General features: G+C 43.0%; 1 protein-coding gene across 4 annotated transcripts in view; it reads left to right on the forward strand.

Annotated features, from left to right (window-relative positions):
• Positions 1 to 16,199, forward strand: part of CHKA (choline kinase alpha) — a 68,831-nt gene that overhangs the window by 32,732 nt on the left and 19,900 nt on the right. Inside the window, exons 3-5 of one of the 4 annotated variants that reach the window (XM_054437749.2) lie at positions 6,427 to 6,456; positions 7,491 to 7,544; positions 14,120 to 14,233. In XM_054437749.2, the coding sequence (XP_054293724.1) occupies positions 6,427 to 6,456; positions 7,491 to 7,544; positions 14,120 to 14,233 (198 nt within the window). The remainder of the gene's footprint in view (positions 1 to 6,426; positions 6,457 to 7,490; positions 7,545 to 14,119; positions 14,234 to 16,199) is intronic. The other 3 variants (XM_054437744.2, XM_054437746.2, XM_063670821.1) reach the window with 3 other exon arrangements.

The following is a 16,199-nucleotide window of genomic DNA, read 5'->3' on the forward strand; positions in this document are numbered from 1 at the left end:
TTCTAGTTTCCTAGGGATATTCATCAAGTCATCCAATTTTGAAATTATTAATGTCCAAAAAGATCAAGTTGTTTTAGGCTGGTCCTTGGGATAATTGAAGACACTCTAGAGACTACCATAAAATGTTAGAAATCACTTATCTGTTTAAATTCTTGTAATTCATATGTGCTCATTAAATATTTAATGAGCGATAAATAATGCAATAAATCATTGCATTGAGATCTCACATTTTAATGTGTTCTGTAAAATGTTTTCAGAAAGTGCTGTAAGTGGCCGGGCGTAGTGGCTCACGCCTGTAATCCCAGGACTTTGGGAGGCTGAGGCGAGTGGATCACCTGAGGTCAGGAGTTCGAGAAAGTGCTGTAAGAAACCATAAAAGCAATAAATACAGTATGATTTCATTTTTTTCATAGAAGTCAGGAAGAAGTAAGGTTAGGGTCCATGATAACTCTGAGACGAAAACATATTGCCAAGAAAATATACTGCAAAATGTTAATTGAAAGAGTCGCATAACTCTTTCAATTCTGTAGAATTGAACACATTCTATAGAGTCATGGTTCTCACGCTTTTTCCTGCCCCACCTCTCCTGAGATGGAACATAGCTGCATCATCAACAGGGACTTGGCAGGCCAGGGATTATAACAGATGCCACCCCTGTCTTAAAAATTATTTCTCTCCTAGAGGGTTGAGTGTGGTGAGATAACCAGGGTGGGTATTAAGGGTCTCCAAAGCCACAGGCTACACAGTAGAGAAGTTCATGCCACTCCAAGACCAAATGGGCATCACAGCTACTGAATTGAATCCGAATGATGCACCATATCCTCCTATTCTCAGGGTGAATATGATGGCCTGGGAGTTGTTTCAGTACTCAGCTCAGGAAGATAATACCAGATTAGTAGAAAGATGGATTATTTTCCGAGACCAAAATTTAGATATCCTAGAAACTGAGGAAACTGAGTCTAGCTAACAGTAGGATTTTTTTTTTTTTTTGAGACAGCCTCCCACTGTCGCCCAAGCTGGAGTGCAATGGCGTGATCTTAGCTTGCTGCAACCTCTGCCTCTCAGGTTCAAGCGATTCTTGTGCCTCAGTCCCCTGAGTAGTTGGGATTACAGGCATGCGCCGCTACACCTGACTAATTTTTGTATTTTAAGTAGAGACAGGGTTTCACCATGTTGATCAGGCTGGTCTCAAATTCCCAACCTCAGGTGATCCGCCCACCTCGGCCTCCCAACGTGCTGGGATTACAGGCGTGAGCCACTGCACCCAGACAGGATTATTCTTACTTATTTATTTATAGGTCTCAAAGCATTTTTAAAAGGTCACAATCAATTTACCGTTTTATGTAAAGCCTTTAAAAGAGATAGTAAGCTGAATGATCCGTTTAGTTATTTCTTGGTGAGGAAGGGGTGGTAGGAAGAAGAGACTGTCATCCATGTTTCTTAATTTTCTTTTTTTGTATGTATTTTTCTTTTTTTCTATTAAAAAATGGATGGCACAATTTTTTTCAATAAAAAACCTGTACTCTTATTTATATATCATTTTAGTTCAGTAGCCACCATTATATTTAACATAGTACCTATTTCTATTCTATATTATGATTTTTTTGTGTGTGTGTGAGATGAAGTCTCACTCTATTGCCCAGGCTGGAGTGCAGTGGTGTGATCTTGGCTCACTACAATCTCTGCCTCCCAGGTTCAAGCAATTCTCCCGCCTCAGCCTTCCAAGTAGCTGAGATTACAGGCACCTGCCACCAGGCCCGGCTAATTTTTTGTATGTTTAGTAGAGACTGGGTTTCACCATGTTGGCCAGGATGGTTTTGAACTCCCGACCTCAAATGATCCGCCCCCCTCAACCTCCCAAAGTGCTAAGGTTACCAATGTGAGCCACCGTGCCTGGCTCGTATTATATTATCCATAATTGATAATGATTTGGTTTCTTAAATAGCATTTCCAATTTATTTTGCTATTGATGACATGCTATTCTTTGTAGCTGATTCATCACTTTTAAAAATCTGTCTCACAGCAGCTCATGTAGTAGTGGACCTTTAAAGATACTTTGAAGATAAATGTTTCAGATGTTAAAGATGTTTTAAATGACTTTTTTTTTTTTTTTTGAGACGAAGTCTTGCTTTGTCGCCCAGGCTGGAGTGCAGTGGCATGATCTCTGCTCACTGCAAGCTCCGCCTCCTGGGTTCCCGCCATTCTCCTGCCTCAGCCTCCCGAGTAGCTGGGACAACAGGCGCCCGCCACCACTCCAGGCAATTTTTTGTGTTTTTGGTAGAGACGGTGTTTCACCGTGTTAGCCAGGATGGTCTCAATCCCCTGACCTCGTGATCCGCCCGTCTTGGCCTCCCAAAGTGCTGGGATTACAGGCGTGAGCCACCGCGCCTGGCCAAATGACATTTAAATGATAACTATATGTGACTTAATGACACTTTCTTTATGCTGCTTTCACCCATTCTTACTATACACAGACTCTAGGGAAAACTGAAGTGCTGCTTTGTTTTCATTTCCCAAATGGGGCTTTATTCGTTTAGTCATAAACCTACTTCCCTCAGTATTAGGGAAGTCTTTCATTAAGTACTGGCCAAATAAGTTTATTCTGTCTGATGGCTTAAATAGGTTAAAAGAAATACACCTGCTATATTGTGGAACATTAGGTAACTTAAAGTAGGTTTTTGAATCCTAAAATCATGTAACACAAAATACAATAAATGGATGTCTCTTCCTCCTTGGTCCTGGAGTTGTCTTACTACTTATTGATTTTTTTTATTGTATTTTTATTTTATTTTATGAGACAGAGTCTCACTGTCACCAGGCTGGAGTGCAGTGGCGCGATCTTGGCTCACTGCAACCTCGGCCTCCTGGGTTCAAGTGATTCTCCTGCCTCAGCTTCCCGAGTAGCTGAGACGACAGGCGCACATCACCACTCCCAGCTAATTTTTGTATTTTTAGTAGAGAGAGGGTTTCATCATGTTGGCAAGGATGGTGTCGATCTCTTGACCTCGTGATACGCCTGCCTCGGCCTCCCAAAGTGTTGGGATTACAGGCGTGAGCCACCATGCCTGGGCCATTTTATTTTTAAAGCATGAAGTAGAACATTTTGAAAACCTGTGCTCTATAATATGAACATTTACTGCTTTTCATAGTCTCATTTAAAATACAAAGCCTAAATAGCCGGGCGTGGTGGCACACACCTGTAATCCCAACTACTCCGGAGGCTGAGATGGGAGAATCGCTTGAACCCAGGAGGTGGAGGTTGCAGTGAGCTGAGATTGTACCACTGCGCTCTAGCCTGGGTGACAGAGTGAGACACTGTCTCAAAAACAAAACAAACGAAAAAAACCCCACAAAGCCCCAAAATGCAATTTTGTTAGAAAAGTAACATTTGAAACCTTGCATCAAATGTATTTATTATAAAAATAATAAACGCTTTTAAGCACTTTTTAAAGTATAGAAATAAGGTAAAAATGAAAGTCCTCTATTTTCTCATTTTACTTCCTAGCTAATATAATTCAGACTTTTGGGAATTTAGTTTTTAAATTTAAAAGTTCTTGGCCAATCAAAAAATCTTTTTCAGGCTGGTCATGGTGGCTCATGCCTGTAATCTCAGCCCTTTGGGAGACTGCGGCAGGAGGATCACTTGAGCTCAGGAATTCAAGAGCAGCCTGGGTAACATAGTGAGATCTTGTCTCTACAAGAAAAAAAAAAAAGGCCAGGTATGGTGGGACATGCCTGTGGTCCTGCTACTTGGGAGGCTAATACAGGAGGATTGCTCGACCTGGGGAGGTTGAGGCTGCAGTGAGCCCTATTCCTGCCACTGCACTCCAACCTGAGGCAGAGCAAGACCCAGTCTCCAAATTTTTTTTTTGAAGTTCCACCTCTTAAAAGCTAACTTTAAAATAGTAATTATGCCTCCTTTATTAATGTCACTGTAGCCTCATTTATTTCCTACATCACAGGCTAATGAATATATGACTCTAACTTAAGATTCTCTTGAAAACTAAGCCCAAAATAGGAAGGAAAGAAAGAAGGTGGGAGGAAGCCAGTGGCAATATATTTTTCATTATTGTGTGCCTTTTAAGTGTAGAATTCAGTGGTTTTCAGTGTATTTATAGAGTTGGGTGTCTTAGGCATAATTGAGACATTCTAATTTCTTAGGTCTTGAAATTTCAGTGTTTATTTTTTAAAAGTTTTTATTATGGGGAATTTCAGATATATCCTAAAGTAGAAGAGTATAATGAACCCCAGTGTTCATTCTTCATCTTCCCCTCACAGCCAGTCTTCTTCCATCTTTTCCCTCATTTACTCCGCCAGGGTTATTTTGAAGCAAATTCCAGGTGTTATATTATTCTGTAAATATTTCAGTCTGTATCTATATAAGATGATTTTTAAAAAATGACCACAGTAATGTTCACATTAAAAAAAATTAATAATTAGTTAATGTTAAATAACCAGTGTTCAAATTTCTAATAAATGTAAAAAGCTTAGTTTTGTTTTATAACTTATAGAGGATAATTTTTATTAACTTGTTAGAGAGAAGTTGGATGTCATACTAAATATTTATACAATGTATTTTAATATCTACTTCAAATGAATTTATGTCACTGAAGTACAATCCCACGGATTCCTATATATATATGTGTGTGTATATATATATATATATATATTTTTTTTTTTTTTTTTTGAGTCAGAGTTTTGCTCTTGTCACCCAGGCTGGAGTGCAGTGACCTGATCTTGGCTCACTACAACCTCTTCCTCCCAGGTTCAAGTGATTCTCCTGCCTCAGCCTCCTGAGTAGCTGGGATTACAGGCATGCGCCACTATGCCCGGCTAATTTTTTTGTATTTCTAGTAGAGTTGGAATTTCACCATGCTGGCCAGGCTGATCTCAAGCTCCTGACCTGAGATGATCCACCTGCCTCAGCCTCCCAAAGTGCTGGGATTACAGGCGTGGGCCACCGCGCCCGGCCCCAAAATATATTTAACTTCCTGTCTTCCTGGACGAAAAAGTTCTTCTCTTATCTTTCCATGAATATCCACTTGGTTTGAGGTTTCCTGGTCTTACACTTGTTATTTACAGGACTTAGGGAGCCTGAGCATTCTGTACTGAGGAAACAGAACAGAGGGCTGGATATTGCAGAAGTCCATCTTGCCTTCGTAATGGTGCTCTGATGGTATAAGTGATGAATTCGTCTGGGGGTGGAGTGAGGGAGTGGGCAGGGGGATTATCATGGAATTTACCACCACTTATAGTGCCAATATGTTTAAAAAAAGGAAAGACTTTGGGGCCTCAGCCAGTTTTTAACTTTGGATGAAGTAACTTGCTTTTGAGAGCGCCATTAGATAAGGGAAAGGGACTTCTGATGGCTAAATAACCCATTAACTGTATCTCCCTAAGAAGATACAGTTAGAGTAACAACAGCATAGGAATAACCATAGTCATTTAGAATTGTGTACAGGTTAAATCCCGTTACAACAATTTCAGAAGAGTATCTAACTTTCTTATTTGTCTTAAAGCTTATACTGCAAAGTATTAATATGTAATATATCAGATTATAGAACTTTTTTATTCTTAAGTTTCTTTGGAGAAAAAAGCATAAGGACTTTTGAAGGGGCATTTCTAATTAACCCCACAGCCAGCTTCCTTGTTACCGAGACCCTGGATGGGAATTTGCTATCACTGGTTGGCTGCGTGGCACCAGGCAGCTCCTTGGGCTCACTTGCCTCGTGCTATACCACTCTGGAGTGTTCATTTATTCATGCAGCCTAAAAAGTATAGTGGGCATCAAGATTTGCTTGGTGCTCTGTGAGAAGACTAACATCAATAAAAGACTCAGTCCCTATTCATTAGGAATTTACAGACTGCTTGGAAGAGGCGACCCACAAAGCAGAGTCTAAGGAACGATGCGGCCACGAGAGTGTTTGGAATTAGGGTGAAGGGAAGCTTTCCAGTGCCTACCACATCGCACATCAAACCATCTGCAAAGATCTGAAAGCATTTTTGTACTATTTTGATTTTTATAGCTTTCATTGTAACGGGATTTAACCTGTAACATCTTTTCATCAGAGAACTGCAGATTACACAAATGAAAATATCATAAATCCCCATTTGTACTTTCTGTATTTTGTACCAAATGTACTTAACTGTATGCTAAATATAGTATTGAATATGTATCAGTGCAAACGTTAAGAGCCTTTTGCAAATAGATTTATGAACATGGATACTTATTTTGTTTACTTTTATATTAAGATAGAACATGTACTGTTTATACAAAACATGCATTAAAACGTCTGGAATGTTATTTCAGTGTGTGATGGATGAGTGGTTGCTTTAAATCACTAGGTTTTTGATTGGTGCTAGAGTAGCTGGTGTTGCTTAACGTGGCATTTTTTTTCCTGTCCACACTTTCCACCCTTGGTACAGGTATTTTTGATAAAGCTGTGGAATGGAAAGGTATGTTTTTCATGGGGTGTTCAAGAATCTGTTACCTTAAATTTTTTTAAAGAGGTTTCCTTTATGGGATTCCTTTTGTGTCTGGCTTAAACAGACTTAGTTTAATTTAACAAGTAACATTTTTAGAGGCAGTATTTGAGTATAAAAGTTTGACATGACACAAGTTTCTGACTTTACTTTTCCCCATTCCCTTATTAAAGATAGTACGAAGGATTTTAAAGCATTTGGGGTGGGGGGTTGCTCTTAAAATATATGATCTGTACCATGAAGAAAGAATGTAGCCCAAGGGTTGTTTATGGTAGTTAATGATCTAGTGTGTTGTTATTGCTAGAATCCTGGTTACCATAAATTTGCAATTTCATTGAGGAAAGTGATATAAGTATTTCTTAATATATTAATATTTGAAATAATTTTAGAGACTTTATTAAATACACACAGTCCTCTTTATGGTGGAGGAACAGTTCAGCTTGAGCTGGTGACCGGCTGAACTAGAGGGGTTACTCTGGGAAAGTGGCGAGTCGGCAGGGCATGTCTGCACAGATTTTGTGCCAGGTTTCCTGCCTGCACAGCGCTTTCTTCTCTGTCCGAGTTCTGTGCTGACCACAGCTGTCCACAGGCATCTTTACACTCCCTGTTCTTGCAGGTTGACTTGAGAGAACCACGTAGCTAAATTGGTGAGAGACTCAGCCTGACCGCTTGTCTTTAGAAGGCCTGATTGGAAGAGTGCACTCTATTGACTTTCCTCTAACAATGAAATTGTGAAAGGTACATGGGGCGGCTGTGAGACGTGCAGCTATTGGGTCTCACCGGCACATCCCTTTTCTTGTAAAGCAATGAAGCACTTTCTAAGGTGTTGGTACTAGTGCTGGAGGCTGCTGGTGCATTAGATGCTGCCCGTCACATCGGTGGGCTGAGAAACCTTCCTTAAAGACCTGTGATGTTTTGTAAACCCTGACTGTTCTGGTGGTTGCAAAGTTAGTGTCTGTTTAGTGTTCCCCATCTCACCGGAAGTGTTTCCTTTTTCTCATTCATAGAGGTCCTGTAATAAAGAGGGATCCGAACAAGCTCAGAAAGAAAATGAATTTCAAGTAAGTAATTCAGTCTTTCTGCATCTGTGTGAGATGTGAACTAGTGTTAGCTACGCTTCGCTACTCCAGGGCTTGGCAGTGCCTCTTATCTACCCTTGGAAAATCCTGATCTATCTTTCTACGAGGAGGGGCTCTTGGTATATCTATCAGAAGCCACCTTGCGGAGACTGAGTGAGCAGTGGGTATTCCTCATTCCTCCTGAGAGTGTAGACTGTGGAAGTTTGGTGTCTTTATGGCAATCGAAACAGCATTGGGATGCTGGCAGATGGCAGCCAGGGGAGCATTCGTGTGTGGTACCTGATGTGGAGGCCCTGGCTGCCGCTGCTGTGAAGCCTCTCTCACCCCCTTTCTGGTCGTTCCCACACTTCCCATCAGGAAGCGGGTCACTGCCCAGTGGTTTTGGTGGCCACTCATTTTCCCTGGGCTAGCAGCAATGTTTTTTCCTATGCATGATACCCAAGTTGGAAAAGCTTCTTCCTAGACTTAGAGAATGTGACCCCACTCTCTGAAACACACATGTGCAGATGGCTTGAGGCCAAGAGCACTGATGGATGGAGCCTCAGAAGCAGGGGTCTGGGGTGTTGGTCTGCATGCCCCAGCGTAAGCACCTTTTGAGCATCTCTGCCATTATGTGCAGGCTCACAGAGAAGGGTGCATGTGCACACATGCCCAACACACGTGGGTCTAAGATGTAGATACACACACACATCGCCACATCATTTTTACCAATTGTATATTGATTATTAAAATGGCCAAGAAATAGGCTGAATGTGGTGGCTCACACCTGTAATCCCAGCATTTTGGGAGGCTGAGGCAGGTGGATCATGAGGTCAGGAGTTCGAGACCAGCCTGGCCAACAAGGTGAAACTCCGTCTCTACTGAAAATAGAAAAATTAGCCAGGCATGGTGGTGGGCACCTGTAATTCCAGCTACTTGGGAGGCTGAGGCAGGAGAATTGCTTGAACCTGGGAGGCGGAGGTTGCAGTAGACCGAGATTGTGCCACCGCACTCCAGCCTGGGCGACAGGAGTCTCCCCACCAAACGCAAAAAAAAAAAAAAAAAAAAAAATCAAGAAATAGACATTAAAACGGTTGAGATAAAAAAGGAATAAAAGTGATGATATTTTTTCCACACTTTTCAGCGGCTTGTTTTATGTGTGTCCTGCTCTGAGGGCCCTGCTAGAGGATCTAGAACTTGTGCTCTCTGGAGTGACAGTGACTGGGAAATCCTTGGGTGGGAAGTGATTGACAATCTGTTGTGAACCATTCCAAGCCCTTTGTGCAAAGACCTTTGGACATCCTGGTAGCTGAAAATCTTGGCTCACCAGGACCTCCATGATGCTAAATCCAAAGTACTTTTCAGTTCTCATTTTATTTTGACTTCTCAGTAGCATTTGACATGACCCCCGCCCTTTTGAAATGTTTCCTCTCCTGAGGGCAGCCATGACACAGAGACACAAAGCACAGATCTGGCTGTCTACATGCTAGGGCGCCCCATGATTTGACCATAGGCCCTCTTCTCATGTTGTCCTCTCTCCCTCGGTCACCTGATCTATAGGCCAAGGGGACACTACATTCTTCCTCCAGCCCTGACCTCGACTTGGAACTAATGCTAGCAGTCTCTCCTCGGATGTCTCACATGCCCCTCAAACTCGCCATGAAATTGCCCGGCCGATTTCAGTCTTTTTAATATGAATTTTATATGAATTTATTTTTAACTTCTTATTTCATACCAATTTTAGACTTACAGAAAAAATTTCAAGAATAGTACAGAGAGGCGGGGCGTGGTGGCTCACGCTGTAGTCCTAGGACTTTGGGAGGCCAAGGCGGGTGGATCACGAGGTCAGGAGATCGAGACCATCCTGGCTAACATGGTGAAACCCTGTCTCTACTAAAAATACAAAAAAAATTAGCCGGGCGTGGTAGCGGGCGCCTGTAGTCCTAGCTACTCGGGAGGCTGAGGCAGGAGAATGGCATGAACCCAGGAGGCAGAGCTTGCAGTGAGCTGAGATGCCAGTGCACTGCATCTCTATGCATCTCCAGGCTGGAGATGCCAGTGCACTCCAGCCTGGGCGACAGTGCGAAACTCCGACTCAAAAGAAAAAAAAAAGTATAGAGATTTCCCATGCACCCCTCACCCAGCTTCCCTAATGCGAACATCTCACATAACCACAGTGCAATGGTCAAAACCAGGACATTAACGTTGATGCAATAGTAATAACTAAACGTCTGTAATCCCAGCACTTTGGGAGGCTGAGGTGGGCTGATCATTTGAGGTCACGAGTTTGAGACCAGCTTGGCCAACAGGGTGAAACCCTGTTTTTACTAAAAATACAAAAATAAGCTGGGCTTGGTAGCGAACGCCTATAGTCCCAGCTACTCGGGAGGCTGAGGCAGGAGAATCTCATGAACCTGGGAGGCGGAGGCTGCAGTGAGCCAAGATCTTGCCACTGCATTCCAGCCTGGGCTATCCATCTCCAGAAAACAAAAAATAATAATATCTCCAAAAAAAAAAAAACAATAATAATAACTAAACTATGACCTGAATTGAATTTCAGAAGTTCTCCTATGCATATTTTCTTTTGTTCTGTCTCGAGATTTAGCTAGATCTCAACATTGCATTGTCTATTTCTCTTTAGTCTTTTTCAGCCTGTAACAATTCTTTTGTTATTTGTAATCTTTATACTTGTGAAGAGTACTGATCTGTTATTTTGGAAATGTCTCCTCAATTTCAGCTTGTCTAGTGTTTTCTCACAATTGAGGTTATGCATTTTTGGCTGAAATACCACAGAAATGCTGTTACGTCTTCTCAAGAAGTTCATAACATCAATACTCTTCTTCCTGGGTTTTAAATAAATGAAACTTCATCAATAAAGTGAAAAGTCAGTTTAAACCCCTTGTTCCATTCTCAGCCACTTCTCTCTCCCGTTTCTGTTCACTCTTCACATGCTCCAATCTGACATCTGCCCGCCCATCACTCTGAAGCTGTTCTTGTTTTTGTCACCAACAGGTTCCATATTGCCAAATCTAATGGCCACTTAGCAGCACCATTAGGGAATACCACTCTCCTTCCTGGCAGTGGCGCCTGCCTCACCTCGCCTTCTGGCCTGGCCCCTCTTTTTGCTGCCTGAACTTAAACCAGTTTTTCAAGTTGTGGCTTGTGAACCTCTAGTGGGACATGAAATGTTAGCATGTTGATTGCTTTTTAAAATAAAATAGAGTGGAAAATATTAATAAGTGTTGCCCAGTTGTGAGAGTGAGTATTGCTGTGGATAGTGTTTGTTTTGGGGGTGTATGCAAGGGTGCCCTGTAGAAAGCTTTCTTACCGTGGCGACAGTCACATAAGAAAGGGCATTTTAAGGCCTATGCTGGTTCTTCCTCTTCTGTCCCCAGGGGATCGAACCCAATTTGTGAGCTGTAAACATCATCAACATGTTGAGGACTTGTGAATTGGTTTCTGTGAGCCCCAGTCCACCCGGCAATCTCATGCTCTTCTCTTCGTTTTCCTTGATTGTCCTGTTCCAGTGAGACAGGCCTCTCAGTTCCTTGAAGGCGTCACACTTGTTCCTCCCTCATGGCCCTGTGCGCCCGTGGGGCTGCTGTGGCTTTTCACACCTCAGATCTCAGGTCAGTTCAGTGTGGCCTCCTTAGAAGTACCCACGCCACCACACCAGTCACCCTTGTTACCCTCATGGCAGTGAGCCAGTCCATAGCTGCGTGTACTTGCTTACTGTCCATTTCTCTCTCTCTCCCCATCCCTCCCTCTCTCTCATGTAAGCCCCGTTGTGGGCAGGGGCCTTATGTATCTTGTTTGTTGGTTCCCTGGCACTTAGCACAGTGCCAGGACATAGTAGACATTGAGTAAGTGTGTTTTAGGCAAATGTATTAATGAGTCTTTATTTCTGAAGCCCAAGTAAATTGTTCCAAGTTGAGATATGTGAAAAAGTAGGACCAGTTTTCCCTCCACTATCACCAGCTGTGGCTAAACCAGTGCATGGTGCAGGAGAGAACCCAGCCATGTTTGTCCAACCCCACTTTTTACCGTGCTCACTTTCAGGAGCAATCAGGAAGGTGCCTGGAGACTTACTGATGACAAGAAGACCACCAGTAGTTGGTACATTTATTCTAGGATTCTCTGCTGTCCTTAACCTGTCATTTTTCTTGCTTGTGCCTGGGTATTCGCTTTCATTTTCTTTTCTTTTGAGACAGAGTCTTGCTCTGTCACCCATGCTGGAGTGCGGTGGTGTGATCTCAGCTCACTGCAACCTCTGCCTCCCACGTTCAAGCGATTCTCCTGCCTCAGCCTCCTGAGTAGCTGGGATTACAGGCGCCCACCACCTGTACTATTTTTGTACTTTTTTGGTAGAGACAGGGTTTCACCCTGTTGGCCAGGCTGGTCTCAAACTCCTGACCTCAGGTGATCTGCCCTCCTCAGCCTCCCGAAATGCTGGGATTACAGGCGTGAGCCACCGCACCCGGCCTCATTTTCTTCCTCTCCAAATCCTTCTCTCCGTACACCATCTCCCCCTTTCTTCCTACTGTGAATAAATATTGAACTACATTATTACGTAAGAATAAGGGTGTTTTTGTTTACAATGTTTAGGGCAGTGCTGAAGAGAATTGGGAAGTTCTAAATCTCTTTCCCTTTTCTCTATGTCCTTTCTGGGTTGACTCAGCTCTGGAGAGGATTCTGGCTGGTGCTGGTGACATGTGTTGACGATGCCACACGTAAATAAAGTCACCTCCGAGAATCCTTCCCAGTGGACGTGATGTGCAAAATGCTGAACTTCCGAGTCCAGCACCCCCTTGTCCTGCCATGCCCAGCCCCTGTTTACTTCTGTGTTTTACACAGCATGAGGGTGGTGGTGGGGACCACAGTCTCCTGAGCACCAGGACCGTGCTGCCCCCTGGGGAGCAGCGGAGCATAATGTCTAAGCAGAGACTTGGAGGAGGCTTTGCAGACCCTTGCTTAAATGCCCCAGATAGTTTCTGTGATGTTGGGCTTGGAGTAAGATGGGGACTGCACCTCTGGACGACACTACCATAGGACTAAAAAGTGCTTGGAAACCTTTTGACAACTAAATAGAGATACTAGATCTTTGTTGTCATTCTCTAAGGTTTTAAGAAATAAAACGTGTCTGATATCAAATCCTACCCTAAAATTCATTAGCTTGATAGATAGATGTTATCAGTCTATTGTCATATACACAAAACCACAAATTAGGAAAGATTGAGCCTCACAAGATGACAGGCCATAATTGTGAGGATTATACAAATGATGGTTGTAGACGATAATTGTGGGGGGATTACCGACAAATCCATTTACCCCCACAAAATGTAAAAGTGACCAAAATACTTTTTGCTTTAATATGGTCTGATATCCTTTGGAAGTAGCTTTTCTTTTTTGTTTTCTTCTTACTATAGTACTGTATCATTTCCTAAAACGTGAATGTGTTTTAGAGAAGGTTTCTCTGGGATCATGTTCCTCCACAGCACATTCCTTCACAGGGGGTGAATTAGAATCATCTGAAAGCTTTTTCAAAACAGCCCTGGTGGTGCCTCTCTTTTAATACTTGGAGTAAGACCTAGAAATCTCTTTGCAAAAGCTCTTATTTTTTTTTAAAGAGACTTTGGTGGTGGTGGGGCATCTCACTATGTTGCCCAGGCTGGTCTCTAACTCCTGGCCTCAAGTGATCCTCCCACCTCAGCCTCCCAAAGTGTTGGGATTACAGGCATGAGCCACCGCCTGGCCTGTAAAAGCTCTTTAAGAGATTCAGGTGGACCTCTGGGTAAGAATGACTCCTTCACTCCAACAGATGGAAACCCTTATGCTGTAATGTGCTGTTTAAGGAGGAAAGACCAAGGACTGAATTTGCTTTGAGATCAAAGCATGGATTTTGAAGGCAAAATGATGATAGATCCCACGTTAATTATTAGGACGAAGATAGAACAGACAGCATCATAGAGATTTCAGCAAGACAACAAACATTCAATAACAGGAAAAGGTCGGGTGTGCCAACTGAAAATAGCAGTCTAGGATGCTCCATGCTAGGCTGCTCTTTGGACTAGAAGGCCATAGACCCTGGACCTAAATCAGTAATTTTCAAGCTTGTTGGACCCACGAGCCCGATTCAGTAGGCAGAAGGTCCTTTGGATCCTTTGCTTTAACTAGACACACTCAACCAAAAGCAAATCAACCCTTACCAGAATGGATGGTGTTGTGGCCTTTGGTGAGATGCCAAGGGTGAGACTCCTATATAGGTTGTGAAATAAATAGAAGCAATAAAAGCACTGATGGATATTTTTCTATTTTTGGATCTAGTGACCTAAATTAAACTCACATTTTAAATCTTATCAATATAGCATAGTGCTTGCAAGCATGAATCCTGCAAATGACACGGTGTGTGACTTTGGAACCTCTATTTCTTCATATTTAAAATGGGGATGATGATAACAGTAGTGCCCACATGAAAGAATACTCGTGAGATCAGATGAAACACTCCTGTGAGAGTGCTTCTGATGCCTGGCGCTTAGCAAACACTCAGTAAACACCTGATTTGTTGCCATCTGTTTTAGGGGGCCGAGGCCATGGTTCTGGAGAGCGTTATGTTTGCCATTCTCGCAGAGAGGTCACTTGGGCCAAAACTCTATGGCATCTTTCCCCAAGGCCGACTGGAGCAGTTCATCCCGGTAAGATTTGTTCATAAACGCTCAGTTGACATATGCCACAGACAGAAGATGGCTTCTTTGTCTCATTGCTGCAAGAACCTGCAATGCTGTGTTTTCACTGTTAACCTCACCTATGTCATTAAACTGTATCAGAAATCATGAAAAGCAACATTTATTTTGTACTTACATCAGAACCTCTTTCTTTCCTGTAAAGGTATATTCATCCAAATTTGAAATATATATGAAACTTACCATTTCATTGTCCCCTGAGGCTGTGTACCCTGAGACTTTGCCCTTTTCACCTTGTTCCTCTCAACTTCTAGGGCCTTGCTTTATAGAACTTGCTGCTAGAACACCTTGGCCTTGACTGTACCCTGCTCAGTCTCTGACTGTAGCCCTGCGGGGGCCATGCCTGTTCTTTCCCATCACCCTTCCTTGGTTTGTTTTGTGCATTCCTACTGAGTCTCCCTACCTCCCATCTTCGTGTCCCCATATGCTGGTCAAATTCTTAGATTTCAAGGCCTTGCTCCAAGACCTTGCAGTCTTATTTCTAAGCAGTCAGGATTATTTTCCCTTTCTTATTGTCCCAAGGCAGTTTTAATGTTGCTATAACATTTACCAGTATACCATGTCTTAGAGTTACATGTACATATCTAAAGCATAGTTCCTGTTCCTCTATCCACCCACCCCTGACTCCATGCCCTGCACAATGCTTCATGCCCAAGGGTTCTCATGAACCCTAAGTGTTGAAGTGTGGCTCTGAGCCCTGGCAATACTTCTTTGGTTGGCAGTGCTGGTCTTTGTCAGCCTGCACTCTCTTCCTAGATAGATCAGATAGTCCCCATTTTAATTGAGCATAAGTTCCTTGAGGACTAGAGTCATAAGCCGCTAGCTTTTCCTGCCCTGCTGCATGAGATACCTTATCCATGAGAGGCCTAGGCATGTCCAGGGCTGCCCTGTACATCTGTGCAGATGGAGCCCAGCACTAGGATGCCTGGCAGAGGGGTGCTCTGCTGCGTCTGGCTGGGGACCAGGGGCAGGGGTTTCTTTGTCTAATCCCACAGCCCAGAAACAGGGAGGCTAGTTGTGCTCTGTCTCCCCAGAAGAGGTATCCTCTTCTAGTTGACAGTGGCACTGTCCGTCTGTGCTAGTGTCGTGCTAGCTGCCAGTGCTGAGGATGTGTTTAGATGAGTGGATGGTGCCTTCACTGCGCCAGCTTTTACCTTTAGTTTGCTCCCTGGCACCTGGCTATGTTTTAGTAGAGACAGGGTTTCTCCATGTTGGCTAGGCTGGTCTCAAACTCCCGACCTCAGGTGATCCACCCGCCTTGGCCTCCCAAAGTGCTGGGATTACAGGCGTGAACCACCGCGCCTAGCCGAGATAATAAGTTTTTGAAAGAATTTTGCAAATAATAGAACCTCATATGGTTATAAGTGGCAATATAGGTGAATCTTACAAACATAATGTTGAATGATCAAACTGCAGGAGACTGTAAGTAGTATCATGCCATTCTATAAAGCCTGATAAATTTTAAAAATTGTTTAAGAATATGTGTACATGTAGTAAAAGTTCTCTTTTTGGAAAAGGTAAGGGAATTGTGTTAACACAATTCAGAATAATAAAAATATCTTGGGGACAAAAAGGGCAGGCATCAGGACACATAGATCATAGTATCTGTGGAATTGACTTTGTTCTAGTTCTTAAGTTCTATCTATGCTTTTGTATATATTGTTTATTATATATTAAATTTTTTGAGATGGGAGTCTCACTCTCTTGCCCAGGCTGGAGTGCAATAGCATGATCATAGCTCACTGCAGCCTCAAACTCCTGGACTCAAGTGATCTTTCTGCCTTAGCCTTTCAGGTAGCTGGGAGTACAGGTGCACACCAGCACACCCAGCTTATTAAAATAATTTTTTTGTAGAGATGGGTCTTGCTATGTTACCCTGGCTGGTCTTGAACTCTCCTGGCTTCAAGCTCTTCTCCTG

This window comes from Pongo pygmaeus, chromosome 9 (assembly GCF_028885625.2).
Source record: "Pongo pygmaeus isolate AG05252 chromosome 9, NHGRI_mPonPyg2-v2.0_pri, whole genome shotgun sequence".
Classification (NCBI taxonomy): Eukaryota; Metazoa; Chordata; class Mammalia; order Primates; family Hominidae; genus Pongo; species Pongo pygmaeus.